This window comes from Lichenostomus cassidix, chromosome 5, assembly GCF_008360975.1.
Source record: "Lichenostomus cassidix isolate B80296 chromosome 5, HeHo_3.0, whole genome shotgun sequence".
NCBI lineage: Eukaryota > Metazoa > Chordata > Aves > Passeriformes > Meliphagidae > Lichenostomus > Lichenostomus cassidix.
Window position 1 is genome coordinate 33,892,184 of NC_139486.1, and position 22,084 is coordinate 33,914,267.

Genomic DNA, 22,084 nt, shown 5'->3' on the forward strand with positions numbered 1-22,084 from the left:
TTTTGTTCCTCTGCTGAGCCCCAGCAGAACCAGTTCCTCCTGCCCAGCTGAGGGCAGGGGGAAGTGTTCTCCATTTGGGGGGCCGGGTGAAATGAAGCACCTGCAGCCACACTGCTCACTCCCAAGAGGGACAACTGGTGCATCTCTGCTCTCACCCTCCTGCCATCCACCTGCTCACCTCCAGCTCCTGCTGGCAGCAGTAGACCTCTGCCTGGCGCTGCTGGGCTCTTTATGCCTTGGAGGCTGGCACACCTGCGGAAAGATGCTTTACGAGGCAGGCTCTCATGAATCTTGGGCACGAGCACCACAAAATTTGTAATAAGGTAAAGAACTTGTGAGGCCGCAAATGAGTAGGTAACCCACACCTGAGGGGAAGGGGTCTACCTTAGGCTACTGCCTAAGGTAGTTTTCTGCCTTGAGAACTAAGTGAGATTATCCTAGCTGTGATTGCCCATTAGATTTGTATCCATCCACAGGCTTCAAATGGATCGCAACAGCATCACTGCTTAAATCTTCATGTTGCAAACTAAATTCCTACTGGATTAAGCCTATTAGAGAATATGAGCTCTTTATGCACAGTCTGTTTAACCTCTGTTTGCATGGCAAGATTTTGGCCTGTAATTATTTCCCAAATATGTTGGGCTACTGTGTATCCTAGGTAATAATAACACAATTTATATTACCTACTTAAAAAAGCCAGAGAAATTGGATTATTGGATTCTTTTTAAGAGAAGGTAATGTTTAGAGAGACAGTGAGACACTGAAAGACCTTAAAATATCTCCTAATAGAAATACACAGAAATCTGTGCTTAACCACACCAAAAGGTCTAATTCTCTCCATATTTTGGGCACCTTTGTCTTCCTTTGCATATATGAAAGGTGAAGTATTTGGCTAGTTCCCAGCCAAGATTGCACACCCAGGATTCCACCCTGCTCCTCCGTTCCAGTTGTGCACACAGTTTTACCTGCTTTGCCAATGAAGGCACTGGTGGGGTGTGCAGCCTTGGCTGGTGCCAATGCTTCAGCCTCAAAAATTTGAGTGGTTAGGTGTTGGTGACCACACTCTGGGATGGCTGCAGAAAGTTTGGCTGAAAATGTTTTCTCAAAAATGCATGAGGATCAGTCCTCTGACAGCATATACATTTCTGCTCTACCAACTAAATTTACTGAACAATCAGCCTTTTCTTTGATTCATGGTGCCTGGCAATGTATCTCCATCTTCGGATTACATTCAGAAGACATTATCACTACATGCAATGAGAGAGGACATTTTACTGCAGGCCTGATGGCTTGCACAGGTATTCAGGGGCCAGACCAGACACCAGTGTCAGTATCTGACTCAGCTGGTACTGCCAGACCTGAGGAAGCCCCACGGCTGCCCCTAGCAGTGATGTCCTATCTGGGCTTTTTGGAGCCCAGAAGAGACTTCTAGGCTGATTCAGGTACCAAAGGGTCAACCTTCCATCAGTAAAAAGGGATGTATTGCAGGCATAAGTAGGGAATGGCTTGTCTCTCTGGGGGAGGGCAGCTCCACCACTGGGCAGCTGGCACAGGAACAAACTCTTTTTATGCCTAGAAGATGAAGAGAGGCCTGTGGTTCTAATATAAGGCCTGACCAAAAGCTTGTTTTAGTAAACGGAGAACACTTGGAAATTTTTGTTGTAGGCCTGAGGCAAAAATAGTATGTGCTTTGGGGAGGACATGCACAGTCTAGAAGCAATGGATGTTCTTCAGACGAATGGGGCAGGTCCTGTGCTGCCAGTGAGTGCTGCACCCACATGGATATTGTCACTATCACCCACATGCCTCTTCCCCAAGTAGCTTTGTAGAAGAGAATTGTCTCTGGCTATGCTGGGATGACATGGGAATGTATTCCTCCTGAAACCTGGGAGCATTTCTGAAGACCTTCAGGGAGTCTGTGGATCAGGAAGGGACTGTGTAATACGCACATTTCGGGAGATCTACAAGTTCTGAGAAGACCACAGGTATGCCCTCCAAGAGGTTTACTCATTAAGTCAAGTAGCACATTCTGTGGAGACTCTTGTTTTCTAAGGAGCAGCCTTTAGCAGAGGTGCCATGGGTGTGGGGCTCTGGTATCCACCCGCAGTACTGCTAAAGCAGGTGTGTGTATTTGGGAGGCATTCCTATGCACACACAGGAAGGGTGCTTGTACACAAATATATATCTCTATCTCTTATGTGGCTGTGTTCCTTTGAACTGATCCAATATCCCACTGAAGTGATTGGGAGGTGGGTAAAGCCTACAAGCCTACTCATGGCAGTACCAATTTGCATGAGCATGTCCTTGTTTTGAAGTAGACTACTGTTCTCAGCAGACAGCAGCCTTTCCCCTTCTCCTTTTGTATTTTTCAGTATGAAAACACTGCATATACTTTGCCCTGTGAGGTGTTCCTTGCAATACAAGAAACACATCTCTGTAAGTGCTTTACATAGCCTTAGCACCTCAGAAGTAAATGACACATACTGGGGACTGATGTGCTCAGCACACTCCTGGGAAGCCTTCTTGATCAGCTCCATAAGCTGTGTTCTCTCTTCCTGCTCTCCACTTTATCCCCGGTGTGTATTACACTTGCCCCAGTTTTGCAGAGATAATTTGCACTCTCCTAGTTCATTAGCTGCTACCCCCTCCTGTCCATGGGCAAAAAAAAGCCCTTACTGTTCAAAAGAACACATGCAGCAATCATTAATGCTGACCCTAATTGTGCCAATTCAAACCAGTCAATAGCTCTAATTAAAACCTCTCTTGTGCGGGGCACTGAACAGTAACAAAACTGTCACCCCGAACAATCAAATCATGGAGCTAAGAAATTTTTTTTCCCTGTTGTTTAAATGTTGTTGCTGCTGTTGGAAGGGTCATCTGAAGGGATTAAGTATGGGGCTTTTGTAGGCTACAAAGTTGGCAGGAATTGACGGGGCAGGGGGATGGAGGGAGGAATATCTAAACCCAACCAATATCTTTTAGTCACAGTTTGAAATCAGAAGACCCCAACTTTTGTGCAGGTCTCCTTTCATCCACTTTACCCACCCCCATGCAGCAAGCAACACCTGCAAAGTAGACAAGCTCTTGGTTATGAGACACATGGACACCACAAGTCAACTTAAACATCTGCAAAGGGGGAGGTGAGGGGGAAACCCAGGCGTTCCTATCCCAAAACCTTGTTTCTCAGGGTCCCTGACTACACTTTCCTGTGTGCCATAAATAACTCTGCAATTACATTAATTGGTTGCATATTTGTTGACACAGGGGTGGACAAGGGTAGGTTATGGTGGGAGGATTTTTTGCTTTCAGTGCAATTTTATACTACTTTCTTCAGATGTCCCTTAATCCCCGCTCTTCCTCCCCCCATTATTTAGAATTCTCATGTCTTTCAGAATAACTTTATAAGCCTGTGGGTGGGAGGGGTGAGCAGGAAAAAAAAGAGCGTTAAAATTAATTTGATGGCACCCATGCACACACATCTGTTCTGCTGTGTTCCCCTAGCAAAGTCTATCAATCAAAAGGAAAAGGTTGATATGTATCACAGTGGGATATTTCAAAAAGCTGGATGCAAACAATTGTGTGCTGGAAGATTTTATTCTTCACTGAGTTTCTGACAGGAATCAAAAGGTCAAAATGGTGTGCATGTATACCTATATTTTATTTTGCATTTCCCATTTTTAGGAATGAAATTAAATTAATGGAGCAATAGAGTTAACAACCAAAATTCCAGTCTTGGTATCTTTTGTTCTGTTTATTGTTGTGCATGTTCTGAAGCCCAAAACTGGGACCAAATGTAAGAGCCTGACAATGCTGAGAGCACTTTTGTACCTGTGCTTCTATTTTAGATCATTACAGGAACACATGCTAGCTACCCTATGTGGTTCTGGCTTCAAACCACCCTCTCAGTGTATTTGGTATGGGGTACTTCCCTGAGTCTCTCCTTCCAGTGCTTCCTTGACTTGCTTTTTTTTTGCTAGCAGTAATCAGAGCTGCAGTGAGAAAGTTCATGGCATGTTGTGTTTCATCTTTCCTCCTTTCTTCTCGCCTTAGCTGCTGTCCCAGCTGAGAAGTAGGGAGTAGGATGACACTGTACAGTGCTGGCAGTCTGCCTCTTCAAACACCCTGAGCGCTTTCTGTTAGAAACCACCATCGTTGTTTCTTGTTCCGACTGCTGGGCTGCACCGTGTGCTGGTACAACATTGCCTTGTCTCAGCAGTGAAGCTGTTTCATTTAGTGATGGATTAAATAGCCCATATTTAGAGTACAGGTTGACTCAGCCTTTAAGTATTCAGCGTTGGTTAGTGACGAAGCACAAAATCTCAATGTATAAACATACAAACACACATTCTTTATGTATAGAAGCAACAGGACAAAACCTAAGAATGTTTTAAAACATTTTGAGGTGAATAGTCTCTTCTTGTGCAAAACTCTTTGCAAACTTGACCATATAAGTAGATATGTTCAGGATAAGGTCTATTTTCATCAGTTTGCCTCAGACCCTGTGAGTACTAGATAGGAGTCAGCAGGGGGACCACGCTGTTTTCTAAAAATGGGGGTGTTGCACTGTGATGTGTGACGGTGCTGACCCACTTCTGCCTTTGTGTCACCACTGAGTGGTAATGCAACACTGTAGTTTTCAAAGGCAATGTGCTATTACAATGGGATGAAGAGAAACAGGTGACACTACTATCTGGCATTCAAATGAGTGCATTTCAGAGCAAGGTACCTTCATCAGCAGTGCTGGAGAGAAGAAACCAGAGCTCTTTGACAGTTTTGTTGTCTGTTGGGGGCAGTGGGACATAGCAAAACATTCATGTGAGGCTCTTACACTTCTTAACACTTGCTCAAGAAGGGGAAATAAGGTACAGAGAGAGTTTTTGACCAGCTCTAGGTGCTTTCAGCCAAGCTGAGAACAAGCCCTGGGGCCCTAGTATCATGTCTAGCTTCTGGAAAGCAGCAGCTCTGTTTCTGAGCTGATTCTTGCCTGTCTTCATATGGGAAGCTCTGTGTGTCTCTGCTGATCTGTTGAGCTGAGGGTAGGGGATTTCTGTAAAATACACTCTAGATTCCCATCGCTTTCTGTATGGAACTCCCACGGTCCTGTCTGCCCTTCCGTCTCATTCCTTGCCCCCATTTTCTAGGCAGCAACGCTGGAGTCTATCCTCTCGACTAAGCTGTTGCACTTTAATTTTCAACAGGCCCCTATTGCTCCTGCACCTTGTGTGTGGTCTTTGAACGTTATGTGGCTCGGCAGCTGGGAATAGTGAGTGGGTGGGCAATTTAAAACAGAAAAGACTCTGTATCAGCACAGGGCTGAGGTTTGAACTCTGCTCAGCTTTGGATACATGTAGCTGGTTCTCAGGGCTGTGATTTAAGTGCTGTTTCACTGGTGTCAGTGTGAAACTTAAATCAGTGCTCAGAAACTGGTAGGGAAGAAAAAACAAACTTTGCCTGTCCGATGAGTGTTACTCTTGGCCCTGATGAAAAATTGCAGGATCAAGGCATCTTAGAAAGTATTCTGCTGTTTTGTCACCATTTTGCCTCCACAACTGAGAAGACAAAGAGTGTCTGATATGATGTCAGGGTTTCTTAGCTGGAGTATATTTCTGAGCTGTTTCATACCATTTAGAACATAAATCTGATTCTGAGTTTCCTGAGGAAATGGACTGCTAATGGAGAGAGGCAGATGAGGCAGGTGCCAATCCGTGAGACAAAATACTTTATTGCATTCATCTGAGCATCTCTTAGACAAGATAAATGAGCTCAAGCCACAAAATATAGTCCCAATGTAATGACTTGTTGAGCTCACAGAGCCTGCTCCTCAGTTGCTTCCTCTTCCTTTTTGTCATTGTCTGTGCTGGTGGAGGACCACGTGGAGGAGAGGTCAGGCAAGAGACCTGCCTTCCATGCGCCCCAGCATGACTCCCCCCACCCCGCCACGGTTCTTTTGTACTGCTGATGCTGAGCCCACTCTGCATGGGCAGAGAGTTCTCATGGCAGATTCACCACTTGCTCTCCTCCGCATTTGGAGCCCAGAGTACCAAGTCCTCAAAATTTCAGTGCAGAGGTAGTTCTTTCCCCACCCACTTTCCATCTATCCCACCCAGGTAGACAGGATGAGCAGAAAGAATCCTTGCCTTGATAAAATTGATAAATGAGATTGGAACAGAGCTCCTCTTTTCTGGACTCCATATGGAGTCCAACACAACTTCAAACTCATAGCTGACAAAATAAAAAAAAAATTGGCAAGTCCTTAAGTACTTTTAAAGATTCTAAAGGTTAAAGATACGGTCGATTGGCATTCTTTTAGAGCCTGGAGTGATGTTATATTTGCTTCACAGAATTCAAAGAAGTGTACAATTAACATTACAAATCTATTAGATAGATATTTGGAAGAGTCATTCAATTTTCCAGTGCCACATATATACCCATCATTCACCACCACTGCAGTGGGCCTCATACTGATTTTTAACATTATAGCCTAGTATTTGCAAAACATAAGTAAGAGTAAAAAGGACAAAAAAGGAGAATATCTTTGTTTTCAAGGAGCTGGCAGATTACAGACTAACATCAGCCGTGTCATTGTTGTGGTTCCACCCTTAAAAATATGTATGTGCTGCAGCACCATGAAAAAACATACCGAAGATCAAATGAGAATTACTGCCTCTTTACTACATCTTGCACTTTAGTGCATCCCTTTCTTTTTGTTTTCATTTTGTTTTGTTATCATAATAATGCTGGTGTATGACCAACAGCCTCTTCCCATGATGGGATAACATAGGTACATGAAAGTATGGCTGGTCAGTTGGATCAGATGGATGGACACTAGTGAGAGGTGGGGGTCTGGCAGTGGTGGGAATTAATCAGGACTACTAGCAAGTCTTTGGGAAAAAAAAGTAGTGCAGCCAGGACCAACACAATTTAATATAGTTTCTAGAGAAAAAGTCTGAACAGAACTTCTGTATGAAGTGTAATGAATGAAGTGGCAGACTCTAGATGGATTTCATGAGAAAATATTCAAAATCCTGTAATGTTTTTGAAAAAAACAGGTTTCTGTTTCATTCAGGTATACATATATATATATATATATATAAAAATAAAAAAATAGCTTTTATAAAAAGCTGAGGCTCCTTTTTGTTGACATAATCCAGCAAATGCACCCCAAAATATGCTGAACACCCCAAAGCAGTGTGTCTCTTCTTCTTAACAAGAGTCAGTACTTTGCACTCAGAAGCAACAGACTCTTATTCCATTCCATGGGAAGAGGTTGTTGGCCATACACCAACATACAACAAAGCAGTAAAGTGTAAGATGTAGTAAAAAGCTGTGTTGACAGTGCTGTGACACTGTAAAATCGCTGTATGCTGTGATGTGAGCTCAACAAGTCATGACATTGGGACTATATTTTGTTGCTTTTGAACCCAGTGGCATCTGATTTCCACCCTCATAATCAATGAGTCAAACTTACTCCCCATATTCTAGCTATGTCTGGGTAGCTGGGGAAATTGTTTTCTACCTCATTTTAGGGTGACTGCACAGACTCTCTCTTCCTGTGGTTGCTATTCCTAACTGCATTAGGGTCATGATTGTGCTCAGATGTGGCTTCTCAGTCTTTACTCTGGACTGCCCTGAACTTGTCTCTGGATGGAGATTTGCAGGTGTCAGCATAGTAGAAAAGGTTCTTCTGCTACTGCAGGTTCTTAGCAATTAAGGCCTCAGTAATTAAGGCAGCAATGGATAATTGTCTGATTAAAATGGTCCAAATGATTAAACAGGCACAAAGTTAAAAAAAATCCCCAACAAAACAAAGCTCTAAATTCTGCATTGTTACAACCTTACAACCTACAAAAACAAATCTTCCAGCAAATTTCCCACGTTCTTCTTTACTCCTTTTTTTACTTGTGACAAGTGAAATCTAAACCTCTTGCAGGAAGTGATTGTAGCATCCACTGACTTAAAAAATAACCTCCAACAGTAATCAGTCCTTAAAAGCAATCATCTCATATTTGGAGGAAGCAGATTGTTCTCTATTGGAAGTAATCATTTCTACTAAACATGTGCAAGAGGGGATTCATGCCCTGGTGGAAGCTGTGGCAGATAAATCTCATGATGGTTCTGAGTGCCAATGCTGTTCAAAAGAGGTCAGCGATCTTCTGAAACTTGTTTGAGGACAAGACAAGTAGAAGCAGAGGCAAATAATCAAAGCAATCAAACAGTTCTCCCTGAACACTTGTCAAGACCACCAATATACACGTCCTGTGCTGTGAGTTTGCAGTGGTGCACATGATATGCAAGCACCATAGCAACAAGATATTAATCATCAACACTGACGGGCACAGGTTGGGGTTACGTCTTCAGAGGTGCAAGTCGTAGGCTGTATCTCATGTATACAACAAGCCTCAACAGTACTAGTTTCAGCACTACCTCAGCAGCATTGCATAGTTGAATTCATTATGGCTGCGTTTACACCTTCCTCTGAAGGATCCATGTGTTGGGCCTGGTATACAAATGCCGGGACATGGAGAACAACTTCGCTTCCCATTCTGTGTCCCTCTCTCTTTGTGGTTTTCAGTTACAGATTCTGGGCAAGTTCTTTGCTAGTGAGACACCACTGATTGAAGTGGCACTGTGCCAGCACAGTATTTGGCACTCTGAGTGATGGCAGGGATTTTCAGAAGAGTTCAAGTAAGAAAATTAGGTGCCCAATTCCACTTACGCTTGGTCAATAGCCTTCTCTTGGCTCATCAACATCTCTGCAATACCACTGATGCCCAGTGCAGGCTCTTCCTACCTGCCAGCAACCTGAGAGAAATAACTGACAATTTAATGGCACAAAGCTTTCTGTTTCTGCAGTTCATTTTATTTACCTAGATTTTTCTTTGATGATGACGCACCATTAAAGTGCACCTATACCAACTAGAGTACCAGGCCCAGTGTGCCAAAGAGTTAGGCACACATTTTCAATGGTGAAAGTGACTCACCACTGGAAAAAACACCATGTGTTTTCTCTCTTAATGGTGTCTTTAAACAGAGCTTGGATGTCCCTCCAGCCACCTGAATGGTGTTTTGCTGAGATTTCTGGGCTTGGAACAGCTCAGTGAAATTTAGTGGTGATACATGGGCCAGGCATATGATGTCTCTTCTGCACTAAGGCAGTTACTATCTGCAAAGGAAATATATGACCCTACAGAGAAACACCTGGCCATGGCTGGAAGTACATGTGGCAAGGTTATGAACAGCTTTGACCATGAAGAGGTCAAAGGGCTCTGTTACCATGAATTTCTGACCCTCTCTGGAACTTTTACTTGGTGTTAAGATGCTCCTGGTGTCAGGGCCTCATAGGTATTGGTGGGTAGGTTTCCAGTGTAGCTGGTATTCTCCATTAGGGATTAAGAAAAAACAATTACTTTTTCATGATGGTAGCAAACATTTATCTAGCATAGAGATTCCGATATCCTTGTGTTTGTGTGTAAAAAATACACAAAAGAAAGACATTCATGTTTAAAGTACAAGTGATAAAGAACACATGAAGGCAAAACACAAAACAGGCCAGATGCAAAAACCCCCCTATGAAACTGGAGATGAGAATGCAGGCAAATGTAATACTGTTATCTGGACTGGAATTTAATCAACACTTAAGTATGAGGTGATGTGGTACTGCAGTGGTGGGATCACCACCTCAACAAAACTGTACTAGGTTCTGCCTGTCTTTTCATAGACTCAGGTGTGCATTGGCATAACTTGCACAAGAATACTCATATTCAGATTTCCCAGCTCTTCTCCTGCTCTTCCCTTCAAGGTCTCTCTGCTCATGTCACGTGGAATGGCATTAAATTCAGGTGTGGATCAGAGAGACTTTGAAATGGAAAATCAGAGGATACCACAGGCCTTATTGGAGAAGAACTGGCAAAGCTTAGCACTAGGCTAGCAGAGTGGTGAGGGTTAGGACTAATGTAGGCTTGTACAGGGTGCTGTGTTTGGAGTCCCAGAGAAATCTGCAAGCCAAGAATAATGAATACTGGCGGAGCTCCATATGAGTAACAAACGGCTTATCCTGTCTAGGCTAATGACAAAATGTTACATATTGGCATTTTTTAAGGTTTTTTTTTTTATTTTTAGGAAAAGAAAGATTAAAGCAACCGCTATACCTAAACACTCTGCTTTGCTCTGATAAGATGCCAGAATTACATGACTTCTACTGTGTAACAAGGTTCTTTGTGTGGGTGTAGCAGCCCCTCCCCATACCTAGCGGATACACTCTAGGGAATTTTTGCAAGTGTGAGTATTGCCTCTTGTAAGGTCACTGAGTCAAGAAAGTTAATACATTATATGAAAAAAATGTCATGTCTTGTGTGTTTCCATAAGAGCACCACAAAGCAGTCCTACATAAAGGTTGTTATCAGTATTACATGCACAGCAATGACCTCCCGTGCGTATTACTCTGCAAAATGTTGGGCGTCTGCCCTGCCCTCCATCAAACTCAACTGGTAATTTGAAAATTAAGGACTTGATGTAAATGCAAGCCATCCTGGTTCACAAGATATCTCCACCACTCAGTCCCTCTGTCAAGTAGAGGGCTTGGCATTACTCTGCCTCCAGTGCTCAGGGCCTTCATCTTGATGTCATTACAACACCAAGGTACTGCTCCCTCTTTAGACACGCCTGTAGAGCCTGGGCCTTGCCGGTAGATGTATCTCCATTTTCCCCCTCTTCTCCTGCTTCTGCTCTACAGCTGCACTACCTTGCCCGTTCTGTGATGATGGTCACTTTCTACCCAAACTTCGCATTACTGAGCGCCTGGTGCTTGGGTGAAGCATCCACACGCACTCTCTAAGGGCTTGTCGTCTCAAGAAGTACCAAACTTGGACTTGGGATGGTTTCCCAGGTGCAAGGCATGTATTACCAAAGTCCCTGACCACATAACTGGCACGAGGTCCCCAGGATTTGCTGGGCAACGCAAAGCAATGGCCTGTGGGGCTACTTCTGCAGCTGGGACCGCAGAGCAAGATCTTCAGCGAGGCGCAGACTCCGTGGCTGTGGGTGAGCCATGCCCCGAGCCCCGGCACGGAGGTGACACGAGGACCTGCACCCCCTGAGACACGAGCTTGCTCCTACGGCAGCCTTGGCCGCAGAGCGCAGCACCAAAGAAACACAGTTTGTGGACCACGAGGTGACTTCCTATGCCCAATTTACTCGCTCGCCAGCCCGACCCGGCTGCACGGCTTAGCTGTCACCGCCGCCAGCCGGGGCCGGCTATGCCCTGCAGGGCTTTGAGGCGGGCGGCGCAGCCCGGCAGCCCCGCGGAGAGTGCCGGCCGCCTCCCGCGGCCCCTTCGGGGCTGCTCGGCACCCGCGCACACGTCCGACGGCCGGGGGCTCCGGATGTCGCCGGGATCCTCGGGTGTCACCGAGGGCTCCGGGTGCCGCCGGGATTCCCGGGTGCCACCGAGGGCTCCAGGTGCCGCGGGCACGGGCACGGCACTCGCCCCGCGCCCTCCGCGCGCCGCCCGCGGCCAACCTGCGCCGCCCGCCGCCCCACGGCGCTGAGGGGAGGGGCGAGAGGCGGCGCGGCCCCGCCATTGGCAGCGGCCCGCGGCGGCCGCACGGCCATAGGCGCACGGCGCGGTCAGTGCCGGCCGGCCCCGCCCCGCCGCGGCTTTATAACGGGCATCCCCATGGCCGAGGCGGGGAACCTGCGGCACCGGCATCGCCGCACCGCCCGCCGACGGACACGCCGCCGCCCGGGACAGCCGCCTCCGGTGGCCGCAGAGCCGCGCCGCCCCGAGGGACGATGGCGCCGCGGGCCTGGCGCAGCGCGGGGGCTCGCCCGTTCCTGCTGGCGCTGCTGCTGGTGCATCTGCTGCAGGGTCGCGGCCACCGAGCCACGGGGCCCCGGGTAAGTGAGCTGCCGCCCCGGCGCGGCAGGTTGCCCTGCCTTGCTCTGCCCCGGCCCGCCGCCCCCGCGCCCTGTCAGCGCCGCAGGTGGAGCCCCGGCCGCCCCCGGCCCGCTCCCCGGGCGCAGACCCTCGCCAGGGCCTCCCCGCTCGCTTGTTAAAAGCCGGGTGTCGGCTGCATGCGAGTTCATACACCGGTATTAACTTGTTGGTATTTATTGCAGAAAAACACGGAAGGGGGGAGGTTGGCAGGCTGTGTTTGTATATTGCTCGACTTGGATTTAACGTAGCCCCTGTTCCCAGCACATAGCTTTAGGAGTTTTCTTTTTTTATGTTCCCGAGCGGGGATTAAATGAATCCCTGCAATAAAGCTAGATGCCTTCAGCCCAGGCTTCTCCCTGTAGGAGTCTAGCTCTGTTTTTTTAAATCTGACAATGTTTGACTCTTACTGGGGCTGTTAATTTCACTTACTAAACTATTACATTGCTCTGGGGGAGAAGGCAACATTTTTCTAAATATGGTTCTCCCAGTGAGTGTTACCACTGCAGCACCACTACGGAGTAGCGTGAGAGTTTTCAATTATAAAGCTGCAAAACAGTAGCTGTTCTTCAGCCAATGCTGCAATGAAAGCACAGCTCTGGGTAAGTGGAAAAACTTATCTCTCTGCAGGCGTGTTGGATTCATTGGCCATGTGCATTCTTGACCCAGCAGTCTAAAATCCTGTGAAGTGTAGGACCTAATTAACTTAGACCATGGTTAGGCAAGACCAGGAGTCTTTGAAATCCCTGCGTGGCCAAAGTATTACAACAAGGGACATTAGTGCAGTGTTCTTTTTTTCTGATGGAAGTTTTGTGTGACCATCATGGCTATTAAATGCTTCTCAGAGCTATGGAAAGTGTACTACTGGCTGCACTGATGTCCTTGTGTTCAGCTGTGCTGTATAGCCTCTTTTATGGCCAGATGTGTAACAGCAGCTGTTAGTTCTGATCTCACCAGTTCTAAGTCAGAGCTGGTATGTGCCATAAATTACTGGAGACCTGCTTTAAAAGATCAGGAAACACAGGGGTGCTTATGCATATATCTTTATTAACCAATATCAAGCATAAACCTCAAAATTGGAGTGATTCCAAACAGAGAGGAGCTTTGAGGTGATAAGTAAGAGTCTGCTGGATGACTAGGGCCTTCATCAGCACAAGTATCTTAACTGCTTTAATGAAGAGCAATTGAAATAACAGAATAAAAAAATCCTGATGGTAGTGCATGATTGTACAATGAGCCTGTATATCAAACAGTTTCATATATACCATTTTTATATACTGTACTTTACAAGGCAGTTTAATTGCTCCCTGTGCCGTGCTGTCTTGGAGTGGGAGCTACTTCAGGAAAGTGGAAAACGAAATACAAAGGACTACTGATTTACTTTTTGCTTGAAGTAGGTGAACTGACTTTGCTGTTTCTTCCTTCTTGGCTGGGAGAGAATGTCAGCTGTAAGCACTAACATCCACAATTCTGTAGGAAGATGTGTGTTAAAGTTTTAGCTTAGTGTTTTAACTTACAAGATTTTAAAATGGAAAGCTGTACATTTCCAGGATGTCTAACTCATGAAATCTGTCTTTTTCCTCCTTGGAGTGTCATGATTAAGTGCATGTGAAGGTGAGGAGTTTGGTTTACTTGTGTGCAACCAGGCTGATTGAGATAAGCCCGTGAGCTTCATCCCTTGCAGCGATTAGACACTGCCATTAAAGTTGTCATTAGTGTAAAGGTGCCAGACTTTAGATTCTAATGAAAACAAAAATACTTTATTATTAATTTCCTAAATAACGACCTCCAGGTTACATCAGTACGTATTTCTCATGTGGACTTGCGATTTAGGGTGTATTCCTGTCAGGAAATCTCCCTGGACATGTGGTGGGGGGTGTCAGTGCTGCAGTTCTGGGGGTTTGATCTTATAGGTGTTCAATTGCTAGGTCTGATACCTGCTCTTTCACACTTTCTTTTCTGAATGGTAAGTATTAGAACCACAATATTTGCAAGCTGAAATGTTTTTGAAGGTGAAAACTAGTTTTTAGTCCTACTCAGTAAATTCAAGTGGCCAGCAATTAAGCTTGAAGCAAGTTCTAGATCTTCCTCCTTGCATTTCCCCGTTGCTATTGTAGTGTTCTAAGCTGTGCAGCCAGCACGGCTTGCTACTGTTTGCAGAAAATGTTGAAAAATTGTAAGTATTGAAGAGAAATACATATATCAGCATCTCTTGTGCCAATAAGGGATGAAACTTTCAGATGAAGTGAGTTCAGGATAATTACTTGAATACCAAGGTAAATTACAAGTGCAGCTAGTACCTACAGGTCTGCAGAGAACTTCTGGCTCTCAAAAGATGTATGAAGCTTGCTGTTTCTTGTTATAGTGAAACTATGAGCAGTGATGTGAATTCCTTAGGCTTGGTGTCAGTGACTTGTAGGAAACATCTGGCTTTTGCATATACACTGTTGCCCAATGACAGTTCATAACAACTGTCCTAAGTGAAGCCACATAGGAAGTCTAATATCTTGTCCTAGAAATAACTTGGAAGCCCAAGGCTGCTGTGTGACTTGTTTCCTCACTTGACAGACTCTAGTAAAGCTTCTGCTGTGTTACACAATCACCTGGTCACTTCTGCTTTTGTAGCTCAGAAGAGCATTGTGGGACTATGCTTGGAAAATCTCTGTTTGAAGGATGCTACCTTCTGGGAAAAGACAATCAGGTGTTGTTCGCTGTTTGTATTATCTTCCTGTGTGCTTCTCTCTCTGCTGGCATGAGATCTGGAGGGTGTGACATGCCAGGTCTTGTTGTTTCCCCCCTCCTTGATCCCAAAGTGATAGATGGGGAGCTTGACTGGGCTGGCTCTTGCATCTCCTACTGCGTGGTGCACTTAAGCAGTATTCTTTCATAGTAGATTGTATAGATTGTGCCACTAAGCTCTGTTTTCATCCATCTGGACAATCAATTGTGACCTTTGTTTTTTCTAGTTGAGAGAGAGCTCTGTGTAGGCCCTCTGCTTTCTGAGTGTAACTCCTGACCATTATGAACTTCATCCATTTATGGCAGAGAACTGTTGGTGACAATGACAAATACTAGCACAGAGAAATGGTGGATGCTTGCAGAAGGCCCAGAATGTGTCTGTAGCAGTCAAAAGCCGACCTATGAATGGGCTTAGATTTCTGGAAGACTGGGGACCTGTACCCCTCCAGTGACTTCAGAGTAAGAATGGGATATGCCGTAAGAATGGGATATGCCGTAAGATGGGAGGGGAGGACTGGGTAGTCACTATAACTTTCCTCCTAGTTTCATGCATGGAAGCATGTAAAATCCTCCCTTAAAAGGCACACTGGTTGGTGATGGGGTGGCATGGGGAACCTTACATTTCAGCGCTGGTGCAAAGGAAGGTAGTAAATAGTAAAATTGTGAAGCTACCAACAGATTCCAGTGCCTAAATTGTAGTGCCACAGAGCATTGGGAATTCCTTGCTGCAGCTCGCTACTAGTTAGAACACCAAATAAGAATATTGATAAAACGTGCTAAAAAGGCTCCTGCAGCTTTGTTGTTCCCTCTGGAGGACCAAGCAGCATAGCAGCTTATGCCAAGGAGTGGCACAAGAAGTGAGTTCTGCTTTGTGTTCACTGCAGCCCCATTGAAAGGGTTCCACGAAGCAGGTATCTTTATGCATGCCCTATCAAAATTAGGGAGTTTGTGTTCTTTAGGGTGGGAAGAAATTAGAAAAGCACATGTAAAGAAAGTATAAAGCAGAGGTCTTCATACACAGGAGATCTAGAGCAAAAGAATGAACCCTAGGATAGGTTTTCAATGACTGAATTTTGTTTCTTGGTTTGAGCTCAGTCACCACTCTGCATTGCAAAGGTTTACACTAACTAGCAACTAAAGCACTTTAATGCTTTTAGATCTCTTTACCTTTGGAGAGATTGATTTAATGAAGAAACAATTACCCAAAGGCAAGTCCTCAGAAAAGAGATAGGACAGATTTGTTACTCTATGGCAAGCAGCATTTGGTTACAGATACCCTGTTTTGGTTGGGTGAGAGATGCTTTTCACCCAAGTGGAAGCTCTAATTCTATATAGATATATACTGCTTATTTTTTCTTCTCCTTGCTCCTATTTAGGTCTTTAATGTTAGCTGAATTTGTGTGTACTAAAGAAACTGACCTGACTTGTGTTTTTTAAACAGTATGCAACTGTTTTGAAGAACAGGATTAATTCTTGTGTAGAGAAGTCTTAAAACATGCCATTCGAATTGGAACAGCAGGTCCTGTTCTAAACAGAAAAATGCTGTAGGATCTGACTTGCTCTGTGTTGTCTCAGAGTTGGTGTTTTAACTGCCTGAGCTTCAGAGTTGGCTACAAGAATATTTCCACTTATGTTAATGAGCTGTGCTGTTAATGAAAGATTTCTGGCCAGCAAAAGATGAGATACAGAAAAAGAAACTGCTCTCATCTATTTTTGCTGGTGGTGGCAGCAAGCTCTGTAGCTGGTGGAACACCTACAATGATAACCTCTTTGACAAGTTTTCTAGTTTCTAGCTCTAGTCATGTGCTAAGGTAATATTCACAGTGCAGAACAGATGCTCTCTTGGCTTCTTTCATTTCCAGATGGCCTGAAGCAATTGGTAAGATGACTGTAAACTCATTTTGGTAGTATAGTAGCTCTGAAATATTAATACTGCTATTTAAATATCTTAGATGTTCTTATCCTGTTATCTCAAACTAATTGCGACATTACTATGTCAAAAAAACCCCAAACAAACAAAACCCCATTTGTCTCTTACTTGGCTGCTGAATCCCAGTTCTTCTGGTGCTGGCACATCTGACAGTGCAGTTAAGTGTTACACAATAAGCTTTATGCTAACATTAAAAGCTAAACATGGAAGCAATACAGGTGGAACTGAAGCTGATCCCTAAAGGCTGCTGTGCTGACAGCCATACTTAACCATACTGTGTCACAGTGTGATGGCTTCCTGTCAGAGTCCCCCAGCAGCTGCCACAAGGTCTCTTTGTGGCACAGCAGACCTTGAGCCAAGTGTGGTGTGCAGTGGGAGTTGTTTACTGCTTTGGTCTTCAAGTGACATTCTGGCAGAGTAGCAGCTGTTGTAATTTGTGACTTCAGCTATGAAGCCTACAAGCTTAAGTATTGTCATTGCATTGGTAAGACTGTAAGCTTCCTGTGCTCACCTGTGAGAAGTACTTCTGTTTATGAAGTTCTTGCTCTTAACAGTGAAGGCTGCCATTCCTGTGGGTGTGTCCATTCCGTGCTGGAGCTTTTTGGATAACGTGAGAGGTCAGTGTGAAATCTTTGCTTATGCAGGAAAACTACCAGGATGTGATGGAAGTGGTATGTAACTGTCTGACTCTTCTGACTTGCTCACATGCACAGTTATAACTTGTGTTCAGCAACGTATTTATATGTGAGCCATGTGAAGCTTCCTGTGTGTGATGACTTATACTGCTTGTAGGTATGAGGAAGGAGTATTCTGGCACCAAAACCTTGACTAAGAATGCACCTCTGCCCTCGTTTCTTTTTTTCTTTCTTATTTTTTGGGTTAGGGGAGGAGGCGTAGCTTTAAGAGAATAACAACAGGAAAGCATAGCTGGTCACACCAGGGTGTAAAGTTTTATTCAGGACAGTGAAAACCACCCACCATACAAAAGAGCTCTTTGTATATGGCCTCAGATAGGCTATCAGCAGCCCTGCAGCCTGGAAGCAGCTTTCCCAGGATAAGGCCTTACCTTGAAACCAGCCTCATGCCTCCTATCCTGGATGGTTTTTCTCCTTCTTAAAGTTCCTGATGCAACCTAGGGTCCTGTGGGATGCTGCAGTAACAATATAGAAAATGTTAGCAATATTCATGGGCATTAGAAAAAAGTCATCTGCTTGTTTGGTGATGAAAACAATGCTTCATATAGTGGGCCTGTCTTCTGACAAATGCTATTTCTTTAAAAATTGAGGTGACAAATATGATTGTTATGCTCCCTTACAAGAACTGCTCCAAAGGAAGCCTGTACTATCTGAGTACAAGGCCTTCATGCTGGAAGTGCCATCCCTACAGTGTCAGGAGTGGCAATGGAGTAAACTGGCTTTGGCATGTGAAGGGATTCACTCTAGTCTGTTTACCACTTTCAGGATAGTCTGAAGACTGGCCTGGGCCTGGCTGGATGATGCCAAGGTGACAGCAGCAGCCTGGAGTAACACCCTTGGTGGAAGGCTGTCTAGTCTCCCTCACTGGAGATATTCAAGAACCATCTGGATGCAAACCTGTTCCATGTGCTCTAGCATGGCCCTGCCCAAGCGGAGCGGTGGGACCAGATGACTCACTGTGGTCCCTTCCAGCCTGACCCATTCTGTGATTCTGTCAGGTGTTTCTGTTGTTCTTCTGTCCTTACAGCAGTGGCCTAGAAGGCCCCGTAAAGCCTCCAGCTGTCTGGACTGTCAAACTCTTTGCCGGTGGTCTCCCAGCTGTAGCCTGCTCAGGAGGATATGCCTGCATTTTTGGTTTTGTGCATATTTGCTTCCCACAGGCTTGTGGCTGGGCCAGCTGTTTTTGAGAGCCCACTGACTGACAGGGGTTTTCATTTGGAGTGGCACGTAGCTATGCAGTGGGGAAGTGAGTGGTAGGTGTGAAACGAGAGCAAACTCAGGTACTTCCCCCCAAGGTCTGTGCCTAGAGATAGGAAAATAACACTAGGTGCTATAGTAACAGAGGCTGCATCATTAAAGGTTGGCTCAGGGTTTTGGCAAGTAGAGTCTGGCTGCAAAGCCTAGACAAGCAATCCACCAGTGCTCCTGGCAGACTCTTCATGCAGGTGGAGGAAATCATACAGAAACTAGTGTGTGTAGGCAGATAACTTGCTCTGCTATGGGCACCCAGACTCCCCTCTTAGGCTGGAGCTAGAGTTCTGAAGAAACAATTGTTGCTTCTGGATGAAGTAGATGAAGGAATGTGAGCAGGACATCGTACCTGAGTAACTGCCACAGAGGACAACTGCTCAGTACTTGAGTATATAGACATAAAACATGTGCAGGGTTCTGTAAACTGGGTCGCCTCACCCCACAGACTTTTGACTTGAAGTGGCTAAGGGAAAAGGAGCAGACTACTTGCATGCAACATTCTTTCTGTGGAAGGCATAGACTATTGAGATTCTATTCTGAGAATCTACTGAGATTGGCTCTGTAGGCTACATGGCAGCCCTTGTCAGTCTGAAGTTAAATTTGATTCACTGCTAAAGGAGCATTGGCCTAATATAATTTTTCTCTATTCTCAGTCTCATGACAAACTGAAAGAATGTAATTTCACCCTACTCAGAGTGGAAGAAGCCTGCTCTTTCTGTGCCACTGAAATGTTGATTAAAGCTGGGATTGAGGGGGTGATAAAGGTGAGGGCTTTCTCATGGGAGAACCTCTGATAGAAAGAATCACAATAAGTGGAACGGAAGGTGTGTAAGGGTAAGAAAGATGGGGAAGTAGGACAGATGAAATAACTTGTTTTTCTATGGTTTTTCTTGGCCACTGGTCCAGTTAATGATAGTTGGAATTATATCCAGAGGGAAGTGCTGATCCTCAAATATGGAGGAGAGGTTCCAAACACTTAGTGGGCAGATTCTGTTTCAGAGTTTCTCTTGGCCACCAGTCCTCTGTTACCATTACTTGGGTCACAGACTAGGAGGAATGTGGAAAATGTTGTCCATCCCTGTTCTCTTCCCTGTTCCATGACTGAGATTAATCACTTGACTTGCACAGGGAAGCCATATTCTGCCTTCTGATGAAGAAAGTCCACTAACCTAGCTGCTATATGTAGGCTTGTGATGTATGGAATAGTTGCTTGTTCTATTATTTAATGGAGTTCCAGAATAGCTGATTAAGAACTTTTTCCTTGGTTATACAGAGAACCCTAAATACAAGATCACATGATCCTTCAGTTGTAATTCTAATACTTTAGGGTTTGACACTGCAAGAAATTAAAACAATCCAATACAGTCTTAATGTAAAGGTAACTGTCTTAAATTCTACAGCTGTCGTGGGTTGCAGAAGAAGCAGTGTGACCATGTATGGTATAGAGGGGGAGTGAACCAGGAATCAAACAGATAAGGAAGCATCCTTAGGTGAAAACACCTGGTAGAGGCAGTGGTGTCCTATAATGTCCAGATGTACACTATCTCTAGATCTTGCTTCTGTGTGTACCATATACATGCTAGTCAGAAACATGTAGTATGGTAATCTTCTGTTGCAGCATAGGCTCCCTTGAGTAGCATGAAGATTAAAGAACCTACCCTAGCTAGTACATCAAACCACTTCCATTCCCATTTCTTTGAAGCAGATTTATATGCATTCTACACTTGGGCTTAAACAAATATGTGGTAGAACTAGGTGCAAGTTAAGAACTAAAAAGCCAGAAGCTCTTGGGTGTAATTTCCAAGTGGAGGATATTAAATGAGTTGGAGTTTGTGGATACTAGCCAGAAAAAGGGGTTTCTGTCTGAGCCAAGAGGCTGCTTCTGATTTGGGTCTAGTTACCATACAGAATGGTGGTAACTCCTGTTGGCTTCTGCCTGAAGTTTTGCATTTGGCGTACTCCTTTTCTCTTAAAAGTGAGCAGACAAGTGTTGCAAAAGTAGATAAGCTGTGTGCAAAATTAGCTTTTAAAAATGTGTGTGCATCTGGAACACTAGAGGATTTATGCGCTCCAGACTTGAAGGGAAATGTGAGTTTTAATGTGTATGCTTCTCAGGCTTAGTGGAAAAAAATTACTTCTAACATTGAAACCTGTAAGACTGGTATATGTAAAATGAACAGGGATGTTAATGCAATGGTTTTTTTTTGCTCTACTGTTTTTTTTTTGCTCCACAGTTCTAGAGATAAGCTTATTTCCCTTTCTGTGTCTTAACCTCAAAATATGAAAGTCTAGAAGAACTTGATCCACCTTTTAAAATTAAAAACAATACCAGTACCTACAGCCAAGACTTTGGAGTTCTGTCAGGTAAGGGATTGGGTGTAAGTGCTGCCATATCTTCCTGCTGTTGTAGTAAACTGTAGCCAACTGGATTCTCAGTGCTGCTGCTGGTGGTGTAATTTGCCCTCAATTAGCTGCAATGCATCTGAAATATTCCTGGAAGTTAGACTAGATGCAGAAATCTGTCTGACTAGAGCTTTAACATAGCTTCTGAAAGTACTTGCCATGGGATAGGATTTCTTAAATGCACTGCACATGTGTAGAAGTCCAGGGGTTTACTTTTTGACTAAGAGAATGGTGCTTCTGGCTGCTGGTACCTAAAGGCCTCAGGTTATTCTAGAGATGCTAGCCTGCAACTTTGTCGGTAAAAATCTGAAGTGATGGCAAAATGACATTGTTTATCTGCATAGGTAATGCCTAATGGTGGAATAAAGTATTTCAGTAGTGGCTGGTGGCTGTGCTACCTGACATGTGTCTCATGCTTTCCATAAAGGGGGTGAACATTGAAGAATTTTTCTATGATTTTTTAATTAGGGGTGCTCCACTAGCATTCCTCTGACTTCATCAGTGTCTATCGGCTATCTTTCCTTCTTTATTATTGCATAGGTACAGAGGGTATTTTTAGGAGATTTAAGAATCATGCCTCTAAGTCTAGGTTTGAAAGTCAAAGCTGTCTTCTAGGGGCTAAAGCTTTGTAGAGCCAGGGATGTTCTCCTTCATAGAGGCAGGATGTTCTCTCAGTGGCAGTAACTGGTTTTGCACTCCTTTACCTTGCCAGTTTAAGCTTAACTGTAGAAGGAATAGTAGCTGTAATTGCTACGGGCATTTACAAAATGAACATAAACATGCTTTGCTGGTGGTAGCATATTAATGATATTGTTAAACCTGTTGTCTAGAAGTATGACAGCCCAATTTTTTTGTTTTTGAATTTCCTGAAGTCGAGTGTTCTCTTCACAGTGAACTCTGAAAGTGCTTTATGCTCCAGCTTGGTGGTGGTTTCCTTTTTCCAAAATAAGGACTCTTACATCAAGGTAATCTAGTTGGCTCTGAAGTAATCTGGATGTTTCTGGTTGTAGCTGTTGAAGACCTAAGTTTTCCAAGGCTGTCAGGTTTTGTCCTCTCCTCAGTTCCCCTGAAGTAAAAAATGTATTAGTAGAAAAAAAATTGTGTTCTGCTGGACTTGAGGCTGTCACCTAAGTG

At 44.5% G+C, this 22,084-nt stretch overlaps 1 protein-coding gene across 6 annotated transcripts in view; it reads left to right on the plus strand.

Moving 5' to 3' along the window:
- The window catches only part of SMOC1 (SPARC related modular calcium binding 1), a 166,020-nt gene that overhangs the window by 21,946 nt on the left and 121,990 nt on the right, over positions 1 to 22,084 (plus strand). For 3 of the 6 annotated variants that reach the window (XM_085062177.1, XM_085062178.1, XM_085062181.1), the window contains exon 1: positions 11,677 to 11,895. The exons of 1 other annotated variant lie outside the window; for it this stretch is intronic. In XM_085062177.1, the coding sequence (XP_084918303.1) occupies positions 11,791 to 11,895 (105 nt within the window). In that variant the 5' untranslated portion in view covers positions 11,677 to 11,790. Of the gene's footprint in view, positions 1 to 11,629; positions 11,896 to 22,084 lie in introns of those variants that run through there. 2 more of the 6 variants (XM_085062184.1, XM_085062185.1) reach the window with 2 other exon arrangements.